Source organism: Balaenoptera musculus, chromosome 15 (assembly GCF_009873245.2).
Source record: "Balaenoptera musculus isolate JJ_BM4_2016_0621 chromosome 15, mBalMus1.pri.v3, whole genome shotgun sequence".
NCBI lineage: Eukaryota > Metazoa > Chordata > Mammalia > Artiodactyla > Balaenopteridae > Balaenoptera > Balaenoptera musculus.
Window position 1 is genome coordinate 83,744,524 of NC_045799.1, and position 26,343 is coordinate 83,770,866.

At 55.7% G+C, this 26,343-nt stretch overlaps 1 protein-coding gene across 1 annotated transcript in view; it reads right to left on the reverse strand.

The window, feature by feature from the left end:
- Positions 1–4,824: 4,824 nt before the first annotated feature.
- LOC118882052 (Grid2 interacting protein) overlaps positions 4,825–26,343 on the reverse strand; it is a 37,770-nt gene continuing 16,251 nt past the window's right edge. The window contains exons 3-22 of the mRNA XM_036827574.1: positions 25,165–25,413; positions 24,850–24,935; positions 22,164–22,233; positions 21,576–21,670; positions 21,073–21,256; positions 18,626–18,780; positions 17,463–17,612; positions 17,110–17,207; positions 16,814–16,931; positions 15,686–16,041; positions 14,818–15,234; positions 12,960–13,047; positions 12,090–12,167; positions 11,355–11,551; positions 10,874–11,029; positions 10,663–10,749; positions 9,675–9,804; positions 9,467–9,585; positions 8,608–8,772; positions 4,825–8,373 (exon numbers count right to left, since the gene is read on the reverse strand). Of these exons, the coding sequence (XP_036683469.1) occupies positions 8,302–8,373; positions 8,608–8,772; positions 9,467–9,585; positions 9,675–9,804; positions 10,663–10,749; positions 10,874–11,029; positions 11,355–11,551; positions 12,090–12,167; positions 12,960–13,047; positions 14,818–15,234; positions 15,686–16,041; positions 16,814–16,931; positions 17,110–17,207; positions 17,463–17,612; positions 18,626–18,780; positions 21,073–21,256; positions 21,576–21,670; positions 22,164–22,233; positions 24,850–24,935; positions 25,165–25,413 (3,070 nt within the window). The 3' untranslated portion in view covers positions 4,825–8,301. The remainder of the gene's footprint in view (positions 8,374–8,607; positions 8,773–9,466; positions 9,586–9,674; positions 9,805–10,662; positions 10,750–10,873; positions 11,030–11,354; positions 11,552–12,089; positions 12,168–12,959; positions 13,048–14,817; positions 15,235–15,685; positions 16,042–16,813; positions 16,932–17,109; positions 17,208–17,462; positions 17,613–18,625; positions 18,781–21,072; positions 21,257–21,575; positions 21,671–22,163; positions 22,234–24,849; positions 24,936–25,164; positions 25,414–26,343) is intronic.

Here is a 26,343-nt window from a genome sequence, read left to right on the forward strand (position 1 = left end):
TTTGCAGATGTAATTAGTTAAGGTGAGGTCACATTGGATTAGGGTGGGTCCTAATCCAATGACTGGTGTTCTTATAAGAGAACACAGAGATGCAGACACACACACACACCCTATCATGTGAAGACACTGACAGGCAGGGAAAACACTACATGATGGTGGAGGATAGAGAGGGGCATCTATAAGCCAGGGAATGCCAAGGATTGCTGGTAACCTAATGACCACCAGAGGCTAGAAGGGAGTCAATGCTGCTGATGTGAGTTTGGACCTCTGGTCTTCCAAACTGTGAGAGAGTACACTTCTGTTATTTTAAGGCACCCAGTTTGTGGTAGTTTGTTACAGCAGTCCTAGTAAATGAATACACCTACCTTTTACAACAGAATGCTTATTAGACTTACTGCTGACTTCTCAATATAAAAAATGGAAGTCAGAAACCAGTGGAATAACATCTTCAAATTGATGAGAAAATATAACTGTCAACCCAGAACTGTATATTCACTAAAACTGTCTTTCAAGAACGTGGGTAGTTACAAAGATATTTTCAGATGCAAAAGCTGAAAGAATTTACTACCAACAGACCGTCACTACAAAAAAAATTCTAAAGTAAAAAATGTACTTGAGGAAGGATGAAAATGATCCCAAAAAGAAGGCGCAAGAAGCAAGACAGAATCACAATTCAGGATGTGAAGATAAGAATTCTGCAGGAGTGGAAACTTTGGGAGCCCCAGGGAAACACAAGAACTCAGCTGCCAGCCTTTCAGTAGGCAGAAGCTCTACAGCAAGGGGACAATGGGCCTGATTGTTTCCCAGGATGGAGTTTTCCACGAAGCATGAAAAGAAACTGACAAAAAAATGTCTCCTATACCGGCGATCCCTTACGACTCAGTAATTCATCTCCTGAACCAGCATTATTAGTGTCCATTTACACAGCATTTTTCAGAAATATCACTTGGTGCTTAGTGTAAGGAAAGGCTAATCAAGATTTTGCGATGAATTTCTTTTTTTTTTTTGCGATGAATTTCTTGAGCAAATGAGAAATGGCTCTATATTCTTGATACAGGTGTAAATCTTCCAATTTATTTTTGAGATTCTTAGATGGTTTTGGGTAACTAATATGTAACTTATGAAAACTGCAAGTATTTTGTATTTCAAATACTTCAACCTACTGATGAGTGTAAAAATATCAGACTACTCAATATTTGGGACCACTTATTGGCAACCGTCGCAAAACAAATTGATTTGTATAGTGAGATGTTGCCAAATTGTGTAAATATTTACATACAGCATATACCTGTGTATTTTAGCAATGACTGGGGTCCCATCACTTCCTTTTTTTCTTCCGTAAGTGAAAAAGATTCAGAGCACACGACCACTATTCATTCTTAGAAACAAATGCGTAAAACGATCTTTTATCAGAGCAGTAGAAAGTTAAACACTGGAAGTACCCAAATACTTTGAAAAAGCTGTCCTCTTTTTATCTCTCCCTCCATTTTGGGTATAGTATGTGTGTATCTTTATTGGTACACACAGACTAGGCTTTGTGAGCTATTTTTTTTTTTTGGTTAAAAAATCATGGCTTGTTGGCTCATAATGACATAGTCATACCTAAGAGATTTGTAATTTCTTTTCACTCTTTTCTTGAGCTTATGAGATAGAGTTTCAGTTCTAAGTAAGCATCATCCAAACCTTCTGTACACATTTCAGTTTGCTGTGTAATATAATGACATGAAATCGTACTCCTTTTTCTCTTCTTGTTTCTTTTTGCATGTAAGTTTGTTGTGAAAATGTAAATCTCTGAATGGGTATGAGGTTAGATCTGAGATTTATTTCTGCGCATTATGTGTCTGAGTCCATGATTTCTCAGAAGGACTATGTGTGTATGTATACACACATGCACATATACACTTTTGAATAATATGAAATTATTTGAAGAGAACAACTTTCTGCAAATGCCTTCACCAGTCAGGATTAATGATTGCTTAAAGACCCTGACGACCTGAGGATAACTTTCTCATGAAGTAGATTCAATGGCTGATAACAGACCCTTAGAAACGGCCAAACAGATGAAATGGCTCAAAGTGGCAGGAAGTCTGGTCTTTCTCCTGGGGTTCCCCTCCTCAAGGAGCTTCTGTGGGAATCCCTGAAGGATGTGGCCATGTGCTGGAAATCTGTTCTGGTAGCGGACTGACACCTTGGCCCAGCTTTTACACTCAGAGCCACTACTTCTGCCCAGGCTATTTGTGTTCTCTGAATCAATTCCCTCCTGACACATACAAGTCCTGCCAACACAAATAAGGTCACCTGATGGTTGTGTCTGCCTAAAGCTCAGAGGGGGAGGGCAGTGCTTCCAGGTTGACGCTGTAATCCCACATCAGGGCCTCTCCCCGCAGGGCCCAGCTTACCTCCCGCTACTGGGGGAGTTCCCAGCTCCTCCCTCGAGGGCTCTCCTCTTCCTCAACCTCCAATCCTTCCAGTTCCTAGATGTTGGACTTTGGGGTCATCCATTTCCTTCTGCGGAAACCCCCCACTAATCCCACATGGTCCAAGAACACACCATCAGTGCTTTTATTCAGTGCTGGGGACATCAGGAATCCAGTTAACATCTCTCTAGAGAAAATATTTTCCCTCCCTTTTAGGGCACTATCAAGATAAAGATTTTGCTAATTTGCACAACCAACAGACCCTTAAGCCAATGGTCTATGCCATAGCACTTGGTTTCCTGGTGACGTCACAGTTTCCCCGCAGAACACTGCGTGGGTCCTGCCTGCCTGTGACTAAACGGCCCATCATCTGGGTGAATTTCCTAAAACAAAGAGCATCTTCAAAATAAGGTAATCGGCATCTTTCCATCCAGAAACCAGAACGGCCAACTAGCTTCAAACACAGCTCCCTTGCTAACATCTAAAAGTGAATCAAGTCCCCTTTTAGGGGGTACCCAACTATACCCCAGGGTAGTCTGAATGAGTCAACTGGCAGAAATGTTTCATTTCAGGGGCTGCAAACTCACAGCTGGGCTCCATCTGGCTCACAGAAATGTTTTCTTTGGCTCATAATTGATCATCTTCCTTAAAGTTTTGAATTGGTTGCCGACATTTCATTAGGACATTTGAAATAGAAATCTGGATTTCTAGCTTCCTTTGCGAAAGCCTGAAGATCAGGCATCCCAAGGTGTGCCTTCTCACATGGAGGTCCACTGACTAGAGGGTGCAGCGGGGCCCCCGCAGACACGGCATCCGCTCTCCAGCCCTCCCTATTGTCTCTCCCTGTCCCTCCATGTCAGTTACCTGTCATCCTTGGTCCTGTGTAGTTGTTTTCTTACACCACCCTCTTCATAAGTCTGCATTCCTTGTCCAGCCTCTGTGGACATTCCATCTGCAACCCTTGCCTTAGGGCTTTGGATACACGTGGCCAAACTGTTTCATAGAAAGGAGCCATTCATTTTCTTGAGCAACTTGGTCGCCCTCACCTTTGTGTTATTGGTTTGATTTAATAGGCAATTATTGAACCTTGCTGTATGCAAAGGCTAGAAGCAGACGGGTCAATGGGAAATCAGGCTGATGGATGGGTTATCAGTGAGTAGACACCTACTAGCTGAAGCCTGGGTGTGTGAGAATTTGCCAAGGGAGGGCAAACAGTGCCCAGCGCTGCTTAAATAAAGGTCAATGAAGATAAGGACAACTAGAGCTTCCTGTGGTTTCCTGTCGGGGCGATAGCAGGTTCAGGGGAGTGACAGGAGAGAAAGCCAGGCTGCTGTGTGCTGAGAGGTGAGTGGATGGTGAGGATGCAGAGGCAGCAAGTGTAGACAACAGCTCTGAAAAATTTGGTCTAAAGGAGGGAGTGAGATGGCACGAGTCTAGACTGTTCTTTGAGGGTTGCAGGTAGAGGGATGTTTATTGGTGAAGGAGAAAGAGCCAGTGGAAAATGATTTGTGGTCACAGGTGCATTGGGACCCCCCTGAGAGCTTGGGGAGGCGGGGATATGGGACAAAGAATTAGCTCCGAATTGCAGTTGAGAGCAATGCCTGAACATCATGGGATGAAGATGAGGGCAGGTACATAGAAGTTTGCAGATGCGGGGGAGAAGGTGAGTAAACCCTGCTTGATTGAAGCCTTTCTCTTTGGAACATCAGCTGAATCCAGAGATCTCTGAGGCCTCCTTGGAACTAGCACTATTATATCCTTGGCACCTGGTAAGAAGGTGGTATGAGCTGAATTGTGTCCCCCTCCCCAAATTCATATGCAGAAGTCCCAGCCCTCAGTACCTCAGAAGGTGACTGCATTTGGAGATGGGGCCTTTGAGGAGGTATTTAAGGTTAAATGATGTCATAAGGATGGGGCTCTAATCCACTAGGACTGGTGTCATTACAAGAAGAGACGCCAGTGATGCACAGAGAAAAGGCCACGTGAGGACACAGCGAGAAGCGGCCGTCTGCAAGCCAAGGAGAGCAGCCTCAGGAGGAATCCAACCTGCTGACACATTGATCTTGGACTTCCAGCCTCCAGGGCTGTGAGGGGATAAATTCCTGTTGTTTAAGCCACTTAGTCTATGGTATTTTGTTATGGTAGCCTAAGTAGACTAACACAGGGAGGAATAGAAGGGGGTGAGAAAAGAGGTAACGGCTTTCTTTATGTCGAAGTCACCAGCATCTGTGGCCCTTGGAATGCTGATAGACGTTTTTAAAAATCATGTTAAGCAAAACAAAGAAGATATTTCCACTAAGAGGATGGGCTTTGGATTTAGACACACTTGATTTTCCATCAAGCAAGTCACATAACCTTCCTGAGTTTTAGACTTTTTATTTGTAAAAAGGAGATAACAAAACCCACCTCAGAGGGTCACTGTGAAAGTAAAATGAAATATGTAAAAACAAGGAGCACACTACCTAGTAAACATTAACTGATTGTTAGGAAAGGCGGTGTGTAATTGGGCTATGCTATTTTATTAGTATCATTGAGAGAGAAATACATTCCTGCTTGTCACACCCTGTCATTTGGTGAGGAATGGGGGCGGAGGGTATGGCGCACATATTGGCTCACATATAGGGTTTCGTACTGACTTGGGTGTAGAATCACCATGAAATAGAACCCTGGGAAACCAAACTCAGAGAGGCTGACCCATAAGATTATCTGCACCCAGCACTGTGCCTGGCACATGGTAGGCGGTCAAATAGTATTGGCGAATGCATTTATGAATGAAGAGAATGCACTGAGAATGTTAAAAGACTGAACATCTATAACGATCTGTTGATGAGTGTGTTAGTCAACCCTCTTCATGTTGCAAGTGACAGAAACCCATTCAAACCAGCCTAAGCCAAAAAATTAAAAGAAATTAAAAAAATTCACAAGTGGTGGCGGAATTTGTTGGCTTGGAAACTGAAAAGTTGGGATGTCTGCTTCAGGCACAGTTGGATCCAGGGACAAAGAGATGGCTGGAGTGGTCTTCTCTCCTTTTCTTCTGTATTGGTTTTACACCCAGGCAGGTGCCCTCCACGTGGTAGTCCTGGCAGCTCCTTCCAGGATTCCACCCTCTTTACACCCAACAATTCATCCAGAAGTAAGGAGCCTCCTTTTCCAAACACTTCAAACTTGAGTCTTGAATTGACTCTGAGCCACCCAACCAGAGTCACAAGATCATCCTAAATCCAATCAGCAACACTCCAAGGCCTGGGAGCAGAGGAGGGATAATTTCCCAAAGGAAAAACAGGGAGCTTTCCTCAGCAGAAGGGAGACTGGTTGCTAGGCAGGCACAGGCACAGACCACTGCTGCCCATGGACTTAGTGTATCTGGAGAGAAGTCAGGTAACTCATGGGTGACTAGGTAAGAGAGAATGAAAAGCATGGCACCTGCAGGACACATGAAGATGAGTAATCAGAGCTGTGCTGGGTCCAGGGAGGACGGGGGCCACTGAGGATTTTAAGGAGGCTGGGATGTGCACCAGGGTGCCTGGCCACGGAAGTACGTGGTACACTGATGGCAACAATGGCCTGACTCTCTACCTGACCCTGAATCCACACCCTCTGCCATGTAGTTTTGCAGCATCTCTCGTCAAGAGGGGAGCCTATTTCCCCTCTCCTAGAATCTGGGCTGGACTTGTCACTTGCTTTGACAATAGAATGTGGTGGAAGGGATGGTGTGACAGTTCTGAGGTTAGGCTTCCAGGGGTCTTCTGTGTCTTTGCTTGTTCTCTTAGGCTCCTGACCTTACCATGTGAACTGTCCTGGCTATTTGGCTGGAGGATGAGAGACCACATGAAGCCATCTCAACTGTCCCAGCCAAGGCCCCAGGCATGGAAAGAGCCCTGCATGACTAGCAAAGCTGCCCAGCTGACCCACAGAAGACTATAGTCACACAGGTGAGTCCACTGAACCCAGCTCGGATCAGAACTGCCCAGCAGGACCCATGGACTCAAGAGCAGTAGTGGCTGCCGTTTTTAAGTCACTGAGTTTTGGGACAGTTTGTTACACAGCACTGTGTGGGAAACAGGTAACAGTTACAAGGCATTATAGGGAGAAAACCCAGCTAGCGATTGGCTTGCCAACCTGAGTCCCCTGGCGTGGGGCTGGATCTACCTGGAGAGGGTGTGTGTTTCTAATTTGCGGGAAAATGCCATACAGGACACCTGGGCCTGGAGGGTCATGCCTATTCATAGCCTGGTGGAGTCTACAGTCTCTACGGATCTCATACCAGGATTTTAATGGACCTTCTGACATGTTTCTCATAGACAAAGGCTTTGGGAAGTTATGGAAATTATCCAGCTTGAGCTGCTGGGGAGAAATGCCCTCCACTATCCAAATTTGGGTTCATTTCCCCCACCTGAATTACACAATTTGATTTAGATATTTTTATATGGTGGCTGTGAGTGGGGAACAAGGGAAGAACATACATGGCCTCAACGAGGGGCCTGTGGGAGACTGGGTAGAACTGGATGGGTCCCGAATACTGTCCAGGAGAACACCAGCTATTCAATCATAGTGGGGGGGGAAAAATCCAAAAGATGTTTCTAAAGCCCATTTCAGACTTCTCTGGAAGAAAGTAAAGGGAAGAGGTAACGGGAAACTGCCTGATGCAGGATTTGTCGATTGGAGAATGGAAAGGATGAAACAAAGAAAGGAAAGGATGCCCCCAGCGTCCCCCTGCTCCCAGCATCCAGGCAGCTCCCTCCTCTATCCCCCGTCCTCACCAGGGGCTCCAGACACACACGTAAAACAGACTCTGGGATCCCAAATATGTCCCAGGTGGTGTTACTGCCTCTAAGCCTGCTCTGCTCACATGGCCTGTTCCAGGGACCATCATCATCGCCACCCACCCAGGTGAGAAACCCGGCAGCCGGTCACCAAGTCCTACTCATCCATCAGCTGAACATCTCTCTGTTCTCTCTGCCCCACCGCGACATCCCCCCTCCCACTCCCAGACTCCTCACTTCCAAGTGACCACTTCTAAACTGGATTTAAGTTTGTCTGCTGGGTGAAAACTTCAATTCTGCAGTCTGACATAGTCTTCTTAATGCTTTCCTGTATCTCTGCCCAGCTTCTCTCCTGCCTGCCTCATCTGCAGCCAGCTGAGGTTTCTTCTGGCTTCCAAGACCCAGGCTAGGTGCGCACCCACCCCCCTCCCCCAGGTCCCTGTACTTGGGGCTCTCCTTCCAGCCTGCCTGCCTTCTTCCAAGCAGCCCAGGAGGCCCTGGGCTGGGTGAGAGACCTCCAGGCCTTATCGTGCTCACTGGTGCGGCATGTTCAAGGGCGTCTGCCTCCTTCTCCACAGTCTAAGGTCTGCGGGGTCCGTGCTCCGCGAGGGCGTGCCCTGGGCCCACTCGGAGCAGGCTCAGGAGAGGTTCAGACGGCCTTCCTTGGGGCCGGGCACCCTCTGGCCAAGACGCCGCCCTAGTGCCGCAGCCAGTTCGGAATCCACCGGCTGGTGGCAGCGGCCCCTCCCCGGGACCCCGATGTCCTGAGGGCGTGCACAGCCAGCCCTTGCTGGAAGGCCCGGGAGCGGGGCGGGGGCGGGAGTGGGGCGGAGAAGGGGGGGCGGACAAGGCGCGGGAAGCCGGCGGGACCTGGCGGCGGGTGGTTCACGCGTCCCGGGGAGTCGGCGTGCCGGCTCCGGCCCCGCGCTCCCAACCCTCGGAGCCCCGGGCTCGGCCCCGAGAAGGGGTCCCCGCACCTTCGAGGGCGGCCGGAGCTCGACGGCTGAGCTAGCTGGAGATGCGCGCGTGGCTGGGCCCCACTCCCGCACCCGGGCCGCTCCGAGCCACGCCGGCGGCGTCCGCTCCGCGCTCGGGCCGCTGAGGACGCGAGGCCGCCGCCGTCACCAGGAGAGGGGCGAAACCATCCCAGAGCCGCGCGTGCCCTCCCCAGCCTGCAGGTCGCCGAGCGCTCGCTGGGGAGGGAGGAGCACGTGGGGACGGGGTTGGTCAGTGGTCCCGGGACACCCCACTCCCTGCGTCGTCTCCCCCCACCCCCTCCCTCGCCGGGGCAGAGACCTACTGGCTCCGCCCCACTGGGGGAGCGTGTCACTCGCTAGGGGCCCTTTCCCACCCCGGGCTTCACAGAGGAAACCCCTCGCTGGACCTATGGCCCTGCCCTCTCCTCAGGGCCTCCCACCGTGGCTCACCTCGAACTTGCTCATGAACTCCGCAAAGATGCCGAAAAAGGCCTCGGAAGTGGTGGCTTTGGAATCTTCACCGAAGAAAGCCAGCGCCTTGCCCAGCTCATCCATGGCCTCCCGCTGCAGCCCGTCCAGCGCCCGCAGCACCGGCTGGGCTGTCTCCAGGAAGGACTGATGGGCCTCTGTTAAGGAAACTGCCCCAGGTCCCTGGGGCAGGTCCCTGGGGCAGGTCCCCGGGCAGTGACCCAAACAGCGACCGCTCCAGTCTACCCCAGGCCCTTTGCTCACCTGGGCACCATGCCCTGGTCAGAGGCTCCAGTCCCTTTGCCCCCTGCCCTCCAAGCTCGTCCTGACACCTGCCACATCCAGTCCAGCCTTAGGCCTTTCACTTGCTCCTCTCTCTGTGGGGCAGCTCTCTCTTCCCTCCTGGCTCTGCTCAGATGCTACCACCCTCTCTTCCCCAACCATCCACTTAGAGTGGCCCCCTTTCTCTGTCTCTCTCTTTTTCTATAGCAGTTGTCGCTGTCTGTGCTCAGTCAGAATATTCCCCTCTCCTGACTGCCTTTGGCTGGCCAGGCCTGACAAGTCTGACAAGCCTCTCCCTGTATCTTGTGACTTAAGCCTGGACTCTGCCACCCCCGAGGACAGAGGGGCAATGTAGCCAATCAAAAGAGCTCCTTCTCAGTTACACACAGACTTGACATAAGCACTTAGATTCTAAATGACCTAAGACGGACCCCCTTCCAGAACCCCTGGACCCACAGCAGCCTCTGCCCAGAATCTCTGCTGGCCACTGGAGCTACAGCCAGCTCTACCTGACCACCTCCCCCCCACCAGGGTCCACTGTGGCACTGGGACAGGATACCGCCATGACCACGGCAAACTTGTCCTCGCTGGCGGGGGACATGCTCTGGCAGGCGGCCTGTATCTCACTGATGGTGCCATGGAGGTCAGCCAGGTCACCGGTCAGGGCCCGTTGGTTCACTGTAGGGAAGGCAACAGAGCCTCGTGGGGCTGCCCTCCCAGCCCAGGACAGCAGTGCCTCTGCCTCCCCACCCATCCACCCAGCCTACCTTTGGCAGCCAGGGGCACGGTGGGCAGGTCCTGAGCAAAGCCCAGGAGTTCGGGGAAGTGCTGGCTCAGCGATTTGGCAAGGATGTGCAGGAAGGTGGACTTCCCATCCACCGTCTTGGTGGAGTTCAGCTGCAAGTGACCCCAACATGTATCTTCCTCAAGGACCCCATCAGATTCCTGATCACATGGGCTCAAGTGCTCTCCTCCCTGCTTCCCCTGGGCTGTGGCGTCAGTTCCCGGCCCCCGACACTCTCCAACTCCAAAGGTCATAAGCTGATGGCTAGTAATCCTTAACTCTGAAGCTCTCATCTGCTGGGATGCCACAGGCCTGTTTCCTGGCCCAGATCTTTGAGACCCCCAGGAACCAGGCCCCCAGCCCCCAGCTAGGGGAGGACCCTAGGTTTTTCTGTCCTTGTGAGTTTGCCCTTGTCAAAAGATAGAGCCCAAGATTCTCTAACCCCAGGGAAAGCGGGGAGCATCACTCACAGTTCTTCACTTTTGCGGTTTTCTGGAACCATCTGTGGCCCATCTGAGCCTCAGACACCCTAAACCATTCATATCTATAAAGGGAGTTTTTCTTCCTCTTTTTGAAAACAACCAAAAGCGTCATGGGGTAAAGTCCCAGAAACACAGGGGAAAGGCTGGATATTTGAGCTGTCCCTTCTCTGATCCTAGATCTTTCTGGGGTAGGACTGGCCTGATGGTGGTGGTGGTGTTGAGGGCACAGAATCCACCAGGTGGGACTCTCCCCTTCCTCCTGGAGCCTTCCCTCCCTGCCCTTCTCCTCTCCCACCACTCCATTTTTCCAGATCTTGAGGCTTGGCTTGGAGACGCCACCTTGTTCCCCCCTCCCCTCAACCCCCAAACTGTGCTTCTGTTACATCCTGGCCTGCGGGCAGCCAGCTCTTCCTCCGGGGGTGATGGGGGTGGGGAAGGGCCTCAATAGTAGAGCAAACAAATCAGTGACTGTCTGACAGGCCCCCTCACCTCCGTCAGGAAGTTGATCTTGAAGCCCGTGGTCTTGTTGGTTTGGGGCTGTCCATCGTTGAGATAGTTGCCCATAGCCAACACAAACTGTGGAGAGAAAGGTGGGCAGGTCCTACCCCACGCCCTGGCCCCTCTCAGGATGAACCTCCAGGCTGGAAGCCCCAGGGGACAGAGGGGCAGGTAGAGTGATCTGAGAAGGGGAGGTTCTGACCTCCAGGATCTTGGCGAGCTTCCGGCTGTTCTTGAGCTCGAGGGAGGCCTGGCGCAAGCACTCCAGGCTGCCCCGGATCTCTTCCGTCTTCTCCTGTAGGGTGGCCTGGAAGTGCAGGCTGCGCAGGCGGGTCTTGTACTCGGGAACCGACAGCATCTGACAGGAAGGCAGGGCCAGGATTCATCCATCCCGCCGGGAGACCGCTGCCCCGGGGCAGCCTGGGGTGGGGGTCAGCGGGCTGCCCGGTATTCCCTTAGGAAAACAAGCACAACCTCTAGGGGGCACCCTCATCCCATCCACCTTGGACCCTGAGTGAGAACTGGCTGCCACAGGTGTAAAACCGGGACTCAGAGGCGTGAACGCGGTGGCGACAGGGGAGCGAGACCCACGCACAAAGGCACAAAGCGAGAGCCGCGATAGAGGAGGCCGAGGCCGCTGGGCAGCCGCCCCTGGCCCCGGGCGGGGGTCACGGCCACAGCACCTGCAGGACGAACTGGTCGGGCTCGCTGAGGCGGCCGGGCGCCTCGCGGAAGGCCTGGTAGCGCTGCTCCTCGTCGGCGTCGGGCGCGAAGAGCAGCAGCTGCGCCAGGTGCGCGGGCTCCAGGCGCCGGGGCTCCATGCTCATTAGCACCTGCCGCAGCTCGGCCGGGCTCAGCTTCAGGTGCGCCAGCAGGATGGCTGCGGGCGGGGCCGCGAGGGTGAGCCGGGGCGGGGCCCGGGCGGGGAGTGGGCGGGGCTTCAAGATCCACCCTGGCTCCTGGGTGTGTCGGGGGACGGGGGACAAGGAACCGGGGCGGAGCAGGAGCCTGCCCAGAGGAGGGGAGGGTCCTTCCCGCGACCGACTGAGGGGCGAGGGCGGGATTCTCGAAAAGATAGACCTGGAATTGAGCGGGGCCTGCGGAGTTGGGGCCAGGGAACTAGGGAGGGTCCTGAGACGGGGAGAGTAGTGGATGCCGCTGGAGGCGGGGCCGGAACTGGGGAGCCGATTACAGGATGAGGGCGGGGCCGACGGGGGTGGAGCCAAGGCCGGTACCTGCGCGCGGTGGGATCGGGCTGGCGGTGGGACCTGGGAGAGGGTCTTCACCGCGCGGGAGGCAGGTGTTGGGGCCGCCACGGCCTAATCTCGATCATCCACCGGGGTGGATCCAAGGCTCTGTGGCCCGGAGGGGGTTCGCGTCCTGCCCCCCACAACCACCCGGCACCCCCAGCCCCTCACAGGTGTTGTAGGCCTTCTTGTGGGACAGGATCTCCACCACCTCCTTCTTCCTGAAGGGCTCAGGCCCGGGCACCGGCTCTGGAAGGGAAGCTGATGGTTTAATGAGGGGACGCTAGGCTGAGGCTGCTGTGCGAGGGCCCAGGAGGGGTGTGGCCACACCCCACAGCCCAGACGCCCCCGACCATGGACTTGACTGAATCAGCTCCAGGTGTCCACACTCCCCTCACTCATGGACTCTGGGGTCCAGTCTAACACAGTGTGCGTGATGTGGCGTGTGTCCGCCCCCCGCCCCCCATCCTCTCTCCCCTGGGCCCTTGGGACTGAGCTGGCCCCATAAGGAGAACCAATCACCTCTCGACCTTGCAGATGCTTCCTGGACGGACAACAGCCTTTCTCTTCAATCCCGGGACCACTTTCCACACACAGTATCCCTGGCTGCCTGGAGCCCCACCCAACAACTACAGGGAGATACCCTGAGGGGGTAAGGGAAGAGAGAGACTTGGGAGGGATATCTGTCTACCTTATTGTGGCTGTGTGACTTCGAGCAAATTACCTAGCCTCTTTGTGCTTCCTCATCAGGAGGTTGGGGAAAGCACAGTCCCTACCTTACAGAATTGTCACAGGATTAATTTAGAAACAAGGGTGTCTGACATTGTGTAAGCATGCAATACATGTCAGCTCTTATTATCTCCATTTTGAGGCAGAAAACCTGAGGCTCTGAGAAGTTCAATAACTCAGGGACACAGTAAATAAATGGCGGTCCGTGCAGACCTTGGGGACTCTAAGCCCTGGGACGCCACAGAAGGTAGTGGGTGGGCTGCCACAGAGGACCTGGTATCTGGGTTCCCCTAGGGCCCTCAGGCCACTCACTAGCAGGTTTCTGGGTGCCAAAGTGGAGCTCCAGGTCGAGGTACTTCACCATGTCGCTCAGCTTATCATAGTCAGAGTCTTCCCCGAGCTGCGAGGGACGGGGAGGTTCAGAGCGAGGAAGAACGGCCGCCCTCCACCGCCTCCACCCTCTAAGGGCTGCCTTGTGAGCTCCTGGAGGGAGAGCCTCCATCGAGCCCTGGGACAAACCCGGCGGCAGGAGGAGACTGCAGGAGAAGCTAAATCATCCAAGTCATCAGGCGGTGAGCCGGCTCCTCTTGCGGTCAACAACACTCACACCTGGGGCACTCTCCAGGCAGAAGCCAGCAAGTTGCGCTGGAGCAGGGGGTAGAGGGGCTCTAAAGGGGCTGGAGCCGACCAAGGAGGCTTAAGGGGTCTGGGTCTGATTTGAGTGAGTTCACCAGAGCTGCTCTGGGTTCCCGATTCTGGGGAAACTGAAGCAGGGAAATGCCAGGAGCTAGGAACTGGACAGGTGGTTGTAACAAATGACCTGGGTGAGAGGTGACAGTCTAGGAGGGCCATGGCTGCAGGCCAGGGACAGCTGGCGTGGATTTGGACTTGGCCATGTGCATGACCTCTGTCCCTGTGTCCACCTTCAGCATCCAGTGGAAAGACCACTCTTCAGAGCAAGGCTTCAAGGACCATCTGAGGCTGGTAGGAGTGAGGTCTCCAGGGGACCCAGTAGGTCCCAGTTTGTGACTTTGTCCTGCTGAGCATCCTTATCAGCAACATGGAAAGGTTCCCTGGATGTGTGGGCTGATGCCAACTTGGCTGGGAAGGCAGGAGACAGAACTGGGACCCAGGAAGTGGCAATGGGAAGAAATGACAAGCATGCCCCAATGGAGTGTGGCTGCATGGAAGGACATGCTGTTGGTCCCAAGAAGAGGAAGGGACTAGGGTTGAGGATGATGGTGGGAATGAGCACTGCGATGGGGCAGCCCCAGAAGCTGGAGGGTTCCCAGGCCATGTTACAAGGAGTATGATGTCCAGGTCAGAGGAGACGAGAGCACTGTTTTCTCCTCTGAACTGGTGAAGCCCCATTAGGAGTTCCATCTGGGACCTGCCCTTTGACAGACTATGGGGCTAGAAACCACATTCTAGGGGAATGACCTAAAGAACAGGGATGGGGTGAGCCTTGCTCATGGGATAGGCTGGTTGGTCTGTGGATAAGGAAATATACTTGCTCTGCCTGATTTCAAAGGGCAGGACAGAAAGCAGGACATGGGAATCTTGGTAAGACAAAATTTCAGAGCAATACAAGGATGGATGGTGAAAACTGTCCAGCGAGGAAAGGGATGCCTTGACAGGTAGTGAGTTCCCCATCACTAAAGGTGTTCAAGTATATATTGGCAGTGTTGTTTGGGAGGAAATTCAAGCATCAGAGTGAAAGGTTGGAGGCTGGTGTGCAGGGGTTTGGAACAGCTGCCCTTTTAAGAATCCTTCAGTCTTGGCTCCTGTGAATAAACTACTGATCGTAGACTGGCAGACAGTTCGAAGCTCTGTGACTCTCTAACCAGATGTCCTTCTCTTGGCTCTAAGAGCCAAAGGGAACTATTCAAATCTCGAGTGATAGGTTTCAAGGGTGAGTGTGGTGCCATTTCTGGATGTCCCCTGTGTGTCATTGGCTTAGGGATGCAGATTGGGCTTCGGTGCCTGTGTCAACCACCAAGGGTGGGCGTGTTCATGGGCTGGGCCTTCATTCATCCTCTGCTCAGGATGGGGACGACCAGAGGATGTTCAGCTGACGCTGGAAGAGGCCTGGAGATGGGTCTTGCCTTCACTGCTGCTGCCCAGACCACCTCCCCTGGTGCAGAGCACTCCTGGTCCCCAGGTCGCCTACCTGTCCCCAGATGGTGCCTTCTGAGTTCTCCACCTGCTCCCACCGCAGGCGCTTGACGCTCATGTGGCTGGTCTCACTGCGGCGGTGGCCCAGGCCCCGGGACAGCATGGGGGGCGCACAGGGCACAGGGGGGGGCAGGGGTGGCGGGGGTGGTGGAGGGGCTGGGTGGCTGAGTTGGGTGAGGGGCTTGGCCAGCGTCGGAGCGGGGCCCCAGGGGCCATCAGGGGTGCGGGAGCTGGGCTTGGGGTCGTGGAAGGGCAGGGGTGGCGGTGGCGGGGGGCTGATTGGGGGCGGGGGGATGTGGTCGGAGATGGAGGAGTAGGTCAGGGAGCTGCCCTCCTCACTGCTGCTGACGCACTCGCTGGCACTGCTCCTCTCATTGGTGACGAAGCTGCCCTGGTCGTCGTGGAAGCTCATCTGGGGGGGACAGAGCAAGGCAAGGGGAGGGTCAGGCTGGGCCCAGGGAGACTGGAGCCTGGGCCAAGGTGAGGGAGAGTGGAGTAGTCTGGGGCAGGGGGTGGCATGGCCCGGGGATGGGACAGGAGAGTCTGGGGGGTTAGCCTGAGGCTGTGGTGGGACAGCCTGACGGAGTGTAGGGAACCTGAGACAGGGTATATGGGGTGGCCTTGGACAAAGAGTGTCCTAGCTTGAGCCAAGGGTGGGATAGCTCCAGCCAGGGAGTGGGGTGTCCTGGGACAGATTCTAGGATGGACTGGGGCAGGGAGAGGGGGAGATCCCCAGGGCAGCAGGCCCTGGGCACAGGGCACATCCCTGGGCACGTCCCCAGGGCAGCAGGCCTCTCGCAGGAGCCTGTGGACGCTGTCCCCGTATAGGCCCCCGTGCCCTGCACGTCTGCCCGCGTGCTCACCTCTTCGTAGTCATTCTCAGGGCTCAGGAAATCATCCACGATGGTGACCCGGGGCCCCAGCTGCTCACTCAGCGCATCCAGGAAGCGGTCAGTATCCCGGCTTGGCACAGGGCGGGCGAAGGTGAAGAGCTTCCTGCGGCTGGGCGGGCGGCCGGGGTCCGGGCTGGGGGTGCTGCTGGAGCGGAGGGGCCCGGGGCCCAGCTGTGGGGAGGGCGCCCGGCTGCTGTCCAAGCTGGCGTAGGGGTGGGACTCACAGCTGCTGGGGGAGGCCAGGCCCTCTGAGCACAGCGGGTAGTAGCAGGGGGAGGGCAGGAGCCGCTCGCTGGGCCACGAGACGCTGGACAGGGTCCTGGGCCCTAGGGTGGGGGATGGAACGTGAGGACCCCTCTTGGGTCAGTACCTGGGTTCCAGGTGCGGGCTGGAGGGGAGGGGCCCCAGGGCGGGTTGGCTCTGTGTCCCTGGGCGCCTTCCTTTCCCCCTCTGCACACAGTGCAGGAAGACCCTGGATGACGCTGCGTCCCCAGGCTTCCCTTAGGGTGATCAAAGGCCGGAGTGGGCAGGGGGAGCGCTGCTTGGCCCCAGGACAGGCGGACCCCAGCTCACCTTGCACAGGATCCCAGGGTCCCACCTGGAACCCACTGAACACAAGTCAAGGGTGAGGGGGTCTCCAGACCAAAGGTCATGGGGCACCTCCCGCACCCAGCAAGCCCTTGGCTCACAGAAACATCACCCAGGGGTCCTGCCTTCTGAACTGCCGAGAAACCATCATGTGTGTCTGTGAACAACCATCTTCCCAGCTGTGCCACTCACAGAGCAAAATGCGTGCACTTCATAGTCTATCCGACAGTCACATGCGAACTTGGGGACTCCTATGGGGGCAGCCCTCTGCTTTTCTAGATCCATAGCGGAGGTGAGGATCAGAGGGGACATGGGAGGGGCCAGGACAACCCGGACCTTGATGGCCCCTAGCTATGGAGGTTGCCAGGGTTCCCCAGCATTCAGTCCCATAGCCATGGAGCAAAGAGGGAGGTCCAGGGATATGCCTGGAGGTGGGGTAACACCCAGCCAGCCAGCCAGGAGGCCGGAGGCCAGAGCTGCCCTCGGGAGCCGGGGCTGGCGAGCCCCTACCTGCTGTGCCTGCCGTGCTGGGCACTGGTGGGGAGGCACGGGATCTGGAGGTGGTCCCCATCTTCCCTTTGAAGCTGCTGCTCAGCCGGGACTCAAGCTCTGCGTAGACAGCCGACATCTTCGGGGAGAGGAGGGGGGATGGGTCCAGCCTGCCCTTACCTCCCCCACGTGGCCCTAACACGGCCTCAGAGGCCAGGCCTGGGTGGTCTGGGAGGCCAGGGTCTGCCCCAGCTCCGTGGGCCACCCATTCCCAGCTCCCCACTGACACCAAAAGCAGGGCAGAGAGAAGGTCTCACCATCTTGGGGTTGGGGGTCTCGGGGAGGGATGTGCCATCGCCCGCCTGGCGCTCGCCTGGGATCAGAGGAAGAGGCATCTCCGGGCAGTCGCTGGGCCCTGCCGGGGAATCAGGAGGGCCAAGTCCACAACACGGGGGTCTAGTGACCACCTCTGAGCTCTGAGACTCAGGCCCCAGCCCAGACCCAGCGAGGGCCTCTGGAGAAAGAACCGCCAAGCCCTGCGGGCCCAGAGGGGCCACTGCTCAGCCCATTCCCAGGGATGTCTCATCTCGCCAAGCCCATTTTGCAGGTGGGAAAACCGAGCCCTGACGCGCCCTCTCACCCACTCCAGACTTTTGGTCCGGGGCCTCACCACAGCTGAGGCTGGCCTCCAGGCCTTGGGACCGGAGGCTGCGGCGGCACACGGAGGAGGCCCTCAGGGAGCTCCGCGGCTGGGGCTCGGGCTCTGGCTCCGGCTCCGGCTCTGGCTCGGGCTCCAGGTCCAGTGTGGACTCTGGCTCTGCTGTGGGACCAAAGGGGAGACAGGCCCCTTGTCCTCTCAGCCTGACAAGGAGCCTCCAAACACAGGGAGTGTAAGGGCACCCACCTGTGAGCCCGGGCCTGCTCGGCTCTAGGACAGCTGGGAACCCTAGGGTGAGAGGCGGGGTGCTGGGCACAGGAGGTACATGGGGGTGGTGCCAGCCTGAGGACAGAGGCTGGGCGGAGGTGGCCACAGCCCACCCTCAGGGCCCCTTCTCATGCCGAGAGCCTAGCACCCCCTGATTCCCAGGTCTCAACACGTAGGCGCTGCTGCCCCTAGGGGCTTGCAGAGTGAAATGGAAGGTTCCAGGTCAGGGCAGATGTGTGGGACGTCTGCTGCCCAGCCTGCACCTGAGCTCAAACCCTCAACCCCCCAACAAACTCTGGGTCCCCAGGACTAGGGTTAGTGGGCGCACAAGGGCCAGCACATAGGAGACGTGCAGGCGAGCAGCAGGTGCCCAGGGTTTAGCCCACTTTCGATGCCCGCGGCCGAGTGATGAAGTGCATGCGTGGTGTGGGCACGGGGGCACCCGGTGACGGGGCAGCAGCGGGGAGCTGAGGCTGCACGGGGCCCCATAGGCCCTTGTGTGAGTCTGTGGGCTCCAGAGCCCACTAGGCAGGTGTGACCTGGCCGTGTGCTCACGATCCAGGTCTGTAAACAGTGTCCACGTGAACGTCTTGATCTGTGCCACACTTCCCAGCGTGCAAAGCACAGCCACTGTGGTCACCCTCATTTTGTGGGTGAGAAACCTGAGACCCCAGGCGTTAGGTGGGGTGTCTAAAGTCTAAGGTTATGCTGCTTTAAGGGTCAAGTTGGGAAAGCACATCCGTGGGGCAAAGCATGGGACCAGCCCCGTGTGCTGGGTGTGTATCTCCAGGACAAGTGGGTGCATCTGTGTGTGGGAGGAGCCTGGGTTGGCTGTAATACCTCACAGGTGAGAACAGCAGGTGTCTGGCCTTTACCTGGCGGGCTGGGCAGGGGGAGGGGCTGCTTACCTGTCATGGCCGTGTAGCCCAGAAAGCATGCGATTTTCTCCTGGCAGAGCTCCTGCTCCTCGTAAGTGAGCAGCTGGTAGATGAACTGCCAGAGGACCTGCTTGGCGGGTGTGTCCAGCACCGGGTAGACATCGACGATCAGGGTGTCGATGTTCCTGGGGGTGGGGTGCAGGAGCAAGGGGTTCATGACGCAGGGGCTCAACAGAGGGGGCAGGGTGGGGGACAAGGGGGCACTTCCAGGCCACAGGATTCAGCCTCATGCCCTTCCCTTCCTCCCCAAGACAGAGAAGTGGGCAGGAAGGTAGGCTCTGAGGACAGGCTGCCCAGATTCAAATCCCAGCTCTGCCACTTACCAGCCAAGTGACCTTTCTCGCTACTAATTTCTCTGTCTCAGTTTCCTCCTCTGTAAAATGGGAGATAAAAATAGCATCTACCGGGGAGTTCCCTGGTGGCCTAGTGGTTAGGATTCTGGACTCACTGCTGTGGCCTGAGTTCAATCCCTGGTCGGGGAATGGAGATCCCACAAGGTGTGCTGCACGGCCAAAAAAAAAAAGCATCTACCACACAGAGCTGTTGTGAAGATTAAAACGTATAGAATGTATTAGGAAAGCTGACTCACTATATCAGGGACTGGCAAATGATGGCCCAAGGCCCAAAATTTGGCCTGCCACCTGTTTTTGTAAAGCAAGTTTTATTGGAACACGGTTTATATAAGCCTATGGTTTATATTTTGTCTATGGCTGTTCTCAGGTTACAACAGAAGAGATGAATGGTTTCAATGCAGACTATATGGCCTGCAAAGCCTAAAATATTTGTTATCTGGACCTTTCTAGAAATAGTTTGCTGATCGCTACATTGTATGGAAAAAATAAAACTGATCCTCATGTAACACCACACATAAAGGTGAACTCCAGGTGGATAAAAGACCAAAGTGTGGAAGGTATAATTATAAAATTAATAGAAGATAACGCAGGAGATATCTTTTGACCAAGGGGCAGGGAAGGACTTCTTAAACAAAAATTCAAAAGCCAAAGCATAAGGCCCCAAATGTATTGAATGTGATGATACAAAATCAAGAATACTTGTTCAAAGAAGCACAACTTGGAGCTGTTAATATTAGATATAATGGAAATAACAATAGAGTAACAAATTGGAGAAGATATTTACAATGTCTAAAATCAACAAGGAATTGGTATCTAAGACTCACAGAGAGGAACTTCCCTGGTGGCTCAGTGGTTAAGAATACGCCTGCCAATGCAAGGGACACAGGTTCGAACCCTGGTCCAGGAAGATCCCACATGCCACGGAGCAGCTAAGCCCGTGAGCCACAACTACGGAAGCCCACGTGCCTAGAGCCCATGCTCCGCAACAACAGAAGCCACTGCAATGAGAAGCCCGCGCGCCACAATGAAGAGTAGCCCCCCGCTCGCCACAACTAGAGAAAGCCCACGTGCAACAATGAAGACCCAATGCAGCCAAAAATAAATAAGTAAAATAAATAAATTCATTAAAAAATAAAAATAAAAAATAAAACAAACAGGGAACTCTGGCAAATTTAAGTTTTGCCGTTTGGAACTTTCTGGAATTTTTTCCAAGTATATTTGTTCAGTGGTTGGTTGAATCTATGGATGCCGAACCCATGGATATAAGGAGCGACTGTGGGTGTTATAACTTGGATGAATGTTGAAAACATGCTAAATGAAAGAAGCCAGACATGAAAGTCCACATATTGTATGATTCCATCATATGAAATGTCCAGAACAGGGAAATCTACAGAGACAGAAAGTAGATTAGTGGTTGTTTAAGGTGAAGGAGGAGCGGCAGGAGGTGAGAGCAATCAATAGCAAAAGGGTTGGGGCTTTCTTGTTGATGAAAGTGTTCTAAAATTGAGTATGATGATGGTTACACATATTTGTGAATATACGAAGAACCAGTGCATTGTACATTCAAATGGGTGAATTGTATGATACGTGGATTATATTTCAACAAATATACATTTTTGTTTAAACAAAAAAAGGTAATGAACAAGTGATTGGCTTTGCAGGGACCATGAAACGACCCTCTGGGCTGAGGCGTGTGATAAACACTCCCGCTGCTGCTGAGGTGCGAAAAGAAAGATGCTAAACCAAGCCTAACAGGGCGGGGCTGGTGGCAAGTGCCCACAGCGGGGTGTTGTGAGGGTCCCGCCAACAACCCTGCAGGGGGTCGCTGCCTGCCTCACTTTACAGGGAAGGCTGTGACTTGCCCAGGGCACGTGGCTAGGAGGTTTCAGAGTCAGGGTTTGTTCTAGGGCAGCCCCGATGGCCCCTACCCCTACTCGGGTCCTTTGAGCCTCCCTCAGGAGAAGGGGGCTTAGGAAGCTCAGGCAGGGAGACCCCGATGGTGAGTCCGGGCAGGAATCGGGGTCTACCCAGGGCAGGTCCCCACCACCACCCTGGCCCAGCCACCTGTGCTGGAAGAAGCTCTCGAGGGCCCGGCAGACCCCATAGCGCTCGGGGGGCGTGAGCAGGTGCTCCAGCTGCTGGCTGAAGGTCCTCCCCTGCACCCGGATGCTGGATGGCAGGATCTCCGCCACCCACTGCAGGGAGGTGAGCGCCGACGACGGGTTGGGAGAGTCCATCGAGTCGGAGTCTGTAGGGGCCACGGGAAGGAGAGGTCCGGGTGACCCAGCGTCCCCAGGCCAGGCGTGGTTTTCCTGGCAGCTGGGGCCAGGGGACCTCCCGAACTGGGGTGAGCGCCATGCATTGGGAGGCACACCTGGGGATGTGCCCCACGGAGGGAGGAGGGAGAGCCCCTGAGGCCACCCCACTGGGTTTTACAGCACCACCTGGAGAGGGAAGCTGCAGAGATGGGGGACAAGCAGAGTCCTCTGTAGACTCATAAATCCCACCCATGGCGACCCCAGCAGGGTATGTGGGCCAAGGCGGCCAAGGGCCAGTGGGGGTCTCACCGCTGGCGAACGGGACGAGCCCCTCCTCCACCACCAGCGTGGGCATTGCACCACTGCCCTGCAGCATGGACACCACCTTGTCGTGGGAGCAGTTCCTGCCGAGCAGAGATGGCCCAGGAGGGCCTGCCCAGGATGAGCCCCGCCCAAAGCCACCTGCCAGACCTCCCTGTCCTGCCGGTGGAGGCCACACAGCAAGCCCACGGCTGGGCCAGAACCAGAAGCCAGGGCCCTGCCGCTCCTGCTCGTTAATCTCCTCTGCAGGAGAAGCTCCAGGCCCAGGGCCAGCTGGACACTTCTGGGTACAGAAGGGGTCATGCCCACGCCACTCTTGGGCAGGGTCCCCCCTTAAGGGTAAGACACACATAATCCATTCGACTCTGTGTCCCCTGCATGGAGCTGGGGTGTTTCCTGGTTGGAAGGACGATTTGACATCCTGGAGAGGGTGGGAGGGTGGATTCAAGACTTCCTGTGAGAAGAGGGACAAACTGGGGACCAACTGGTCAGAGGCCCATGGCCGGGGTATCCCAAGAGTCAGGAGTCCTGGGGACTGTTTGCCACCAAGCTCCGGTGACCCCAGTAGCCTCTGACCTCATGTCTAGTCCGTTGAGGAAGAGGATCCGGTCGCCCGATTTGAGGGAAGCGTTGTCAGCCGGGCTCCCTGGAAGCAAGGAGAGAGGGTGCGGTCAGCTGAGCAGTGACCCACTCGGGGATCCCTGTGTCGTCCTCCTGTTTTACAGGCGAGAAGTGGGATGGGTGGCAGAGGAGAGCCAAATTCAGGCCAGCAGCCCCACATTAGAGCCGGCGCCCCTCTGCTCCCAGCTGCTCGAAGCAGGGAGCGATCGCCTGGCGAGGGTGCGAGTGCTCGGGACCCGGCGTGGACCACTGGTCAGCCCTGAGCTGGGGGAGGAGAGCAGAAAAGGAAGGTGTGCACAGCCGCAGAGGACGCTATACTCTATACTCTATTCTCGACCCCTCGTACAAAGGTCCACATCATAAGTTCCTCTGTGCCTTTGTCACTAGGAGAAGATGTGTCTAGAGGGAGGTTCCTCCCTCAGGCTGGGAAACATGAAGAATTAACCATGTTTCGACATCTTGGGACCTTGCGGACACTGGAGGGACTGTCCCTCTAGGGCTAGCCAATCCCTAGAGATGGTACACGACTGGTCTGCAAGTGCATCTTTCCCGTGCACACCAACCAATCCTTCCTCTATGGGACTCGCACCGTCCGGGCCACTATCCCCCTGCCCTCACCACCCCATGGCCACGTGCCAGACAACTAGGGACAGCCCTTATGCCTCAGAGTCCTCTGAACTTATTCAAACTAGTTGATCGTAAACTTGCTTAGCTGGCTTACCCTGCCTCACCCATTTCTTCACAAAAAAAAAAAAAAAAAAAGTGCTCTTGCCCATGTTTTCTCTTGCTCCCTCTGCCTCCTGACCAATCCTGGTGCTTCCCTGTGTGGCCCTTTGTGGCATGGTGTGCCGTGCCCCTTCCTCTTGGGAGCTGTAACACACCATCTTTTTAATGGCAGTCATCTCCTGACCCGTTGACCTCACCATGTCTGAATAATAAAACCTACATTTTCAGCACATGGGAGCAGCTAATTCTCACTCTTTGCCTTCATGGCCCTGCAGGTCAGCCCTAACCCAGTACCTGATACCTGAAGAAGAGGGAGCTGCTAAGTTTGCTCCTGTGGATACAGATTTTTTTTTCTTTCTGCCTCTTTCATTATTCATCACTCTAAATTTGATGTGGAAGCAAGTGGGGGGAAATGATAGATGCCTAAATATACTCTCAGACTGTGAGTAGTTGGCTCTCTCTTGAGGTGGGGATTGTCAGGAGAGGAAGGGGAATGATCAGGGAAGAATTCCTGAGAGAGGGGGCCAGGGGGAGTCTTTTTTCCTGGGACTGAAAAGGGGGAGAGGGCGATGGTGACAAATCCAACATGGCCTGCCTGGAAGCTTGGGCCAGGCTGGGGTGGAAAGGCCAGAGAGGTAGTAGCAAGGGATGAAAGATCACTGGATCAGGAGTCAGGAGACCCCAGGTTCTAGTCCTTGATTTGCCAGAGTCTCTCAAGCCCTGTTTCCCCATCTGTAAAAGCTCCCATCGAAGCACCCGTTTGGCTTCCTATGACGAGGAAGGCATGGGGTTACCAGCCTGGAGGTTGGGTTGGGGAGAACAGCACCCCTGGATTTTAACATGGCCCCAGGCCAAGTATCTCTGGCTACACATGAGGGAGAGGCAGGGAGGTGGGGGTGGGGGTGATGGCAAAGTTGGAAGAGGCATATCCAAAGAGGAGAGATTAATCATGCCTAGAGGAAGCTCCCCAGAGAGCAGCCTTGGGCCTTTTCTCTACAACAGTGTGTCAATGACTTAGTGATGTCATTGACACAGTCCAAGATGGACTGGGTCTCAGAATGATCCGAAGGCCGGAACAGTGATGCAAAGGCACTGAGGCACTTTCCCAGGGATCAGAAGAGCCCTTCTCACAAATCCATGCACTGGAGATGTGAGATGCAGAAGGGTAGAAAGAACTCAGCGTCAGCAGGGGCACCGATGGGGCTGGTTCACTAGGAGCATCATGTTCAGGTGCTGGGAGGGGATGGGGACAGAGCAGGTGACCCAGCCCTGTGGGCTGGTTACAGGGAGGGAGAGCTCAATTCAGTACCAGGAGACATGTCTGTCCACGGAGACCTTCCACAAGGGAATGGGCTGCCTCCACAATAAATGGGTTTCTTCCCTCCCTCCCCTCAACGCCCCACTGGAAGGGTGGGAAGAAGGAATTCCTTCACTGAGAAGACTGCCTTTTTCAAGATGCACCATTCCAGGAGCAAGAAGGGGCTGGCCAGGTGGCAGGAGGAGGGGAGTCCAGATTTGGGGGGCTGGGGGCTGGATAGTGGGAAGAGGCCCTGAAGCCCTGCTGCCTGCCCAGCAAGTGCCTAGTTCCCAGGGAATGGGAATGTTGGCTGGGGCTCAGCCTGGGCGGGCACCAGCTCTGTCCCGGCTGCCCCAGTGTCTCAGGCAGTGCCCTTAGTCCTCCCTGTGGACATAGGAAAGATCTGGATGGAGAACTTGGCTCACTTGGCGCAGGGGTGACCCTGAACTTGGAGGGGGTTTGTCCTGACTGGGGAAGGTGGATGATTTGGATCTGCTGCTCTGGGACACTCAGAGGACACAGGCTACTTGAGGTTGGTACCTGAAAGGGGGAGGGGCTGCTGAGCATAGGCCTAACAGACTCCTTCACCCCATCCTGAACAACCCACCCACACCTCACCAGGCAGGACAGACTCGATCCAGACAGGTCCGTGGCCGCGAAGCGTGAAGCCGAAGCTCTTGTTGCCCTTGTAGACTCGGACCGTCCTGGGGAGAAAGAAGGGGCGGGTGGGGGGCGAGCAGCGTGCCTTTCCCTGGGGAGAGGAGCCTGGGGGGTGCAGGAGATGACGACGTCCAGTGTCCCGCTCCCCTTCACCTCTCCTGGACTCCAACCCCCAGGTGTCCTCGCTTCGCCCCCGCGCCCTCTGCCCGGGTCTCCATCCCGAGCCCACCGACCGAGAGGCGTCCGCAGCCCGCGCCCACGCGTCTCGGGTACCTGCGCGCGCCCCCGGGGCCGGCGCGGCTGCCGAGCAGAGAGGCGGCCTTGCGCTGGGGAGGCTCGTCGGGGCGGCGCGGGGCGGCGCTGGCGCGCGTGGACACCAGGAGGCGCTCCGGCCGCTCCTCGCTGCGGCTCCGGCGCAGCCGCTGCGCGCCCTGCGCCCGCCGGGCGCGGCATAGCTTGCCCAGCAGACCCTGAGACACGACCTCGTCGAAGCGCGCCCGGTGCTTCTTGGGGATGAAGATCCTGCCGGCGAGGACAGCAGAGTCGGGGCGCGCCCCCGATCGCGCCCCGAACTCGGCAAACCTCGGCCCAAAGACTTCTCTTCGTGGGCGCTGCCCTCGGCTCTCCCCTCCATCCAGGGGCGGCGGGGGAATCAGCGGCCCACACCCCAAGTGTACCCCTCGGTGCCCGGACTTGCGCCCCAACGGGCCCGGGCCACACGAAGGCCACGGCGCCCTGCTTGCTGCACTTTGGGAAAGTCTCGTTCCCACTGTCCCCATTACTCTGGCCTCGGGGCCTTCAGTGCCCTCAAAGCCCGTCCATGGGCCCGTTCCTCCTCTTGCCTCTGTCTTCCCATCTCTGGCCTCTCCCAGACTCCCTCATCTCATGCCCTCCCACCAGCCAGGCCAAACACCAGATAGGGGTCCCCACCACCCACCATCTCCCTGCCTCATTCCAGGCAACTCTGCTGGAGAAAACAGAAGCCACAATCCGCTCCGGGGTCAGACTTCGCCCAGACCCTCATCAGACTCCCCATCTCCCAGCTTGCTTCTCCCAGCAGCCCTCTCTACAGCTGCCGCCTCAGAAAGTGCCAGGACCACCACATCCAGTCCTGTCTTGTACACTTTTGCCCAGGCTGTGGCCCCCACCTAGCACACTCTCTCTGCTCTCCTAGCTAAACTGGGCTCGCCCTTCAACACCCAACACTGGCCTTCCTCCAGTTCTGTCCAACATGTTTTAGGAAGTCTCTGCTATCTGTGCCAGCCAGGCGCTGGGCTTCAAAGCTGAAGGTACTGCGGACCCTGCTCTAAAAGGAGTCACCCTGGAAGTGATGAGAGGCAGTGGGGAGGCTCACACAGTCCCTTGTTGGGGTCCACACCCTGGAATGTTTCCTTGGTGCCCATAGGTCTCCTCGGCAAGGCTGGAAGCTCTCAGAGGGCTGGGTCTGAAGCT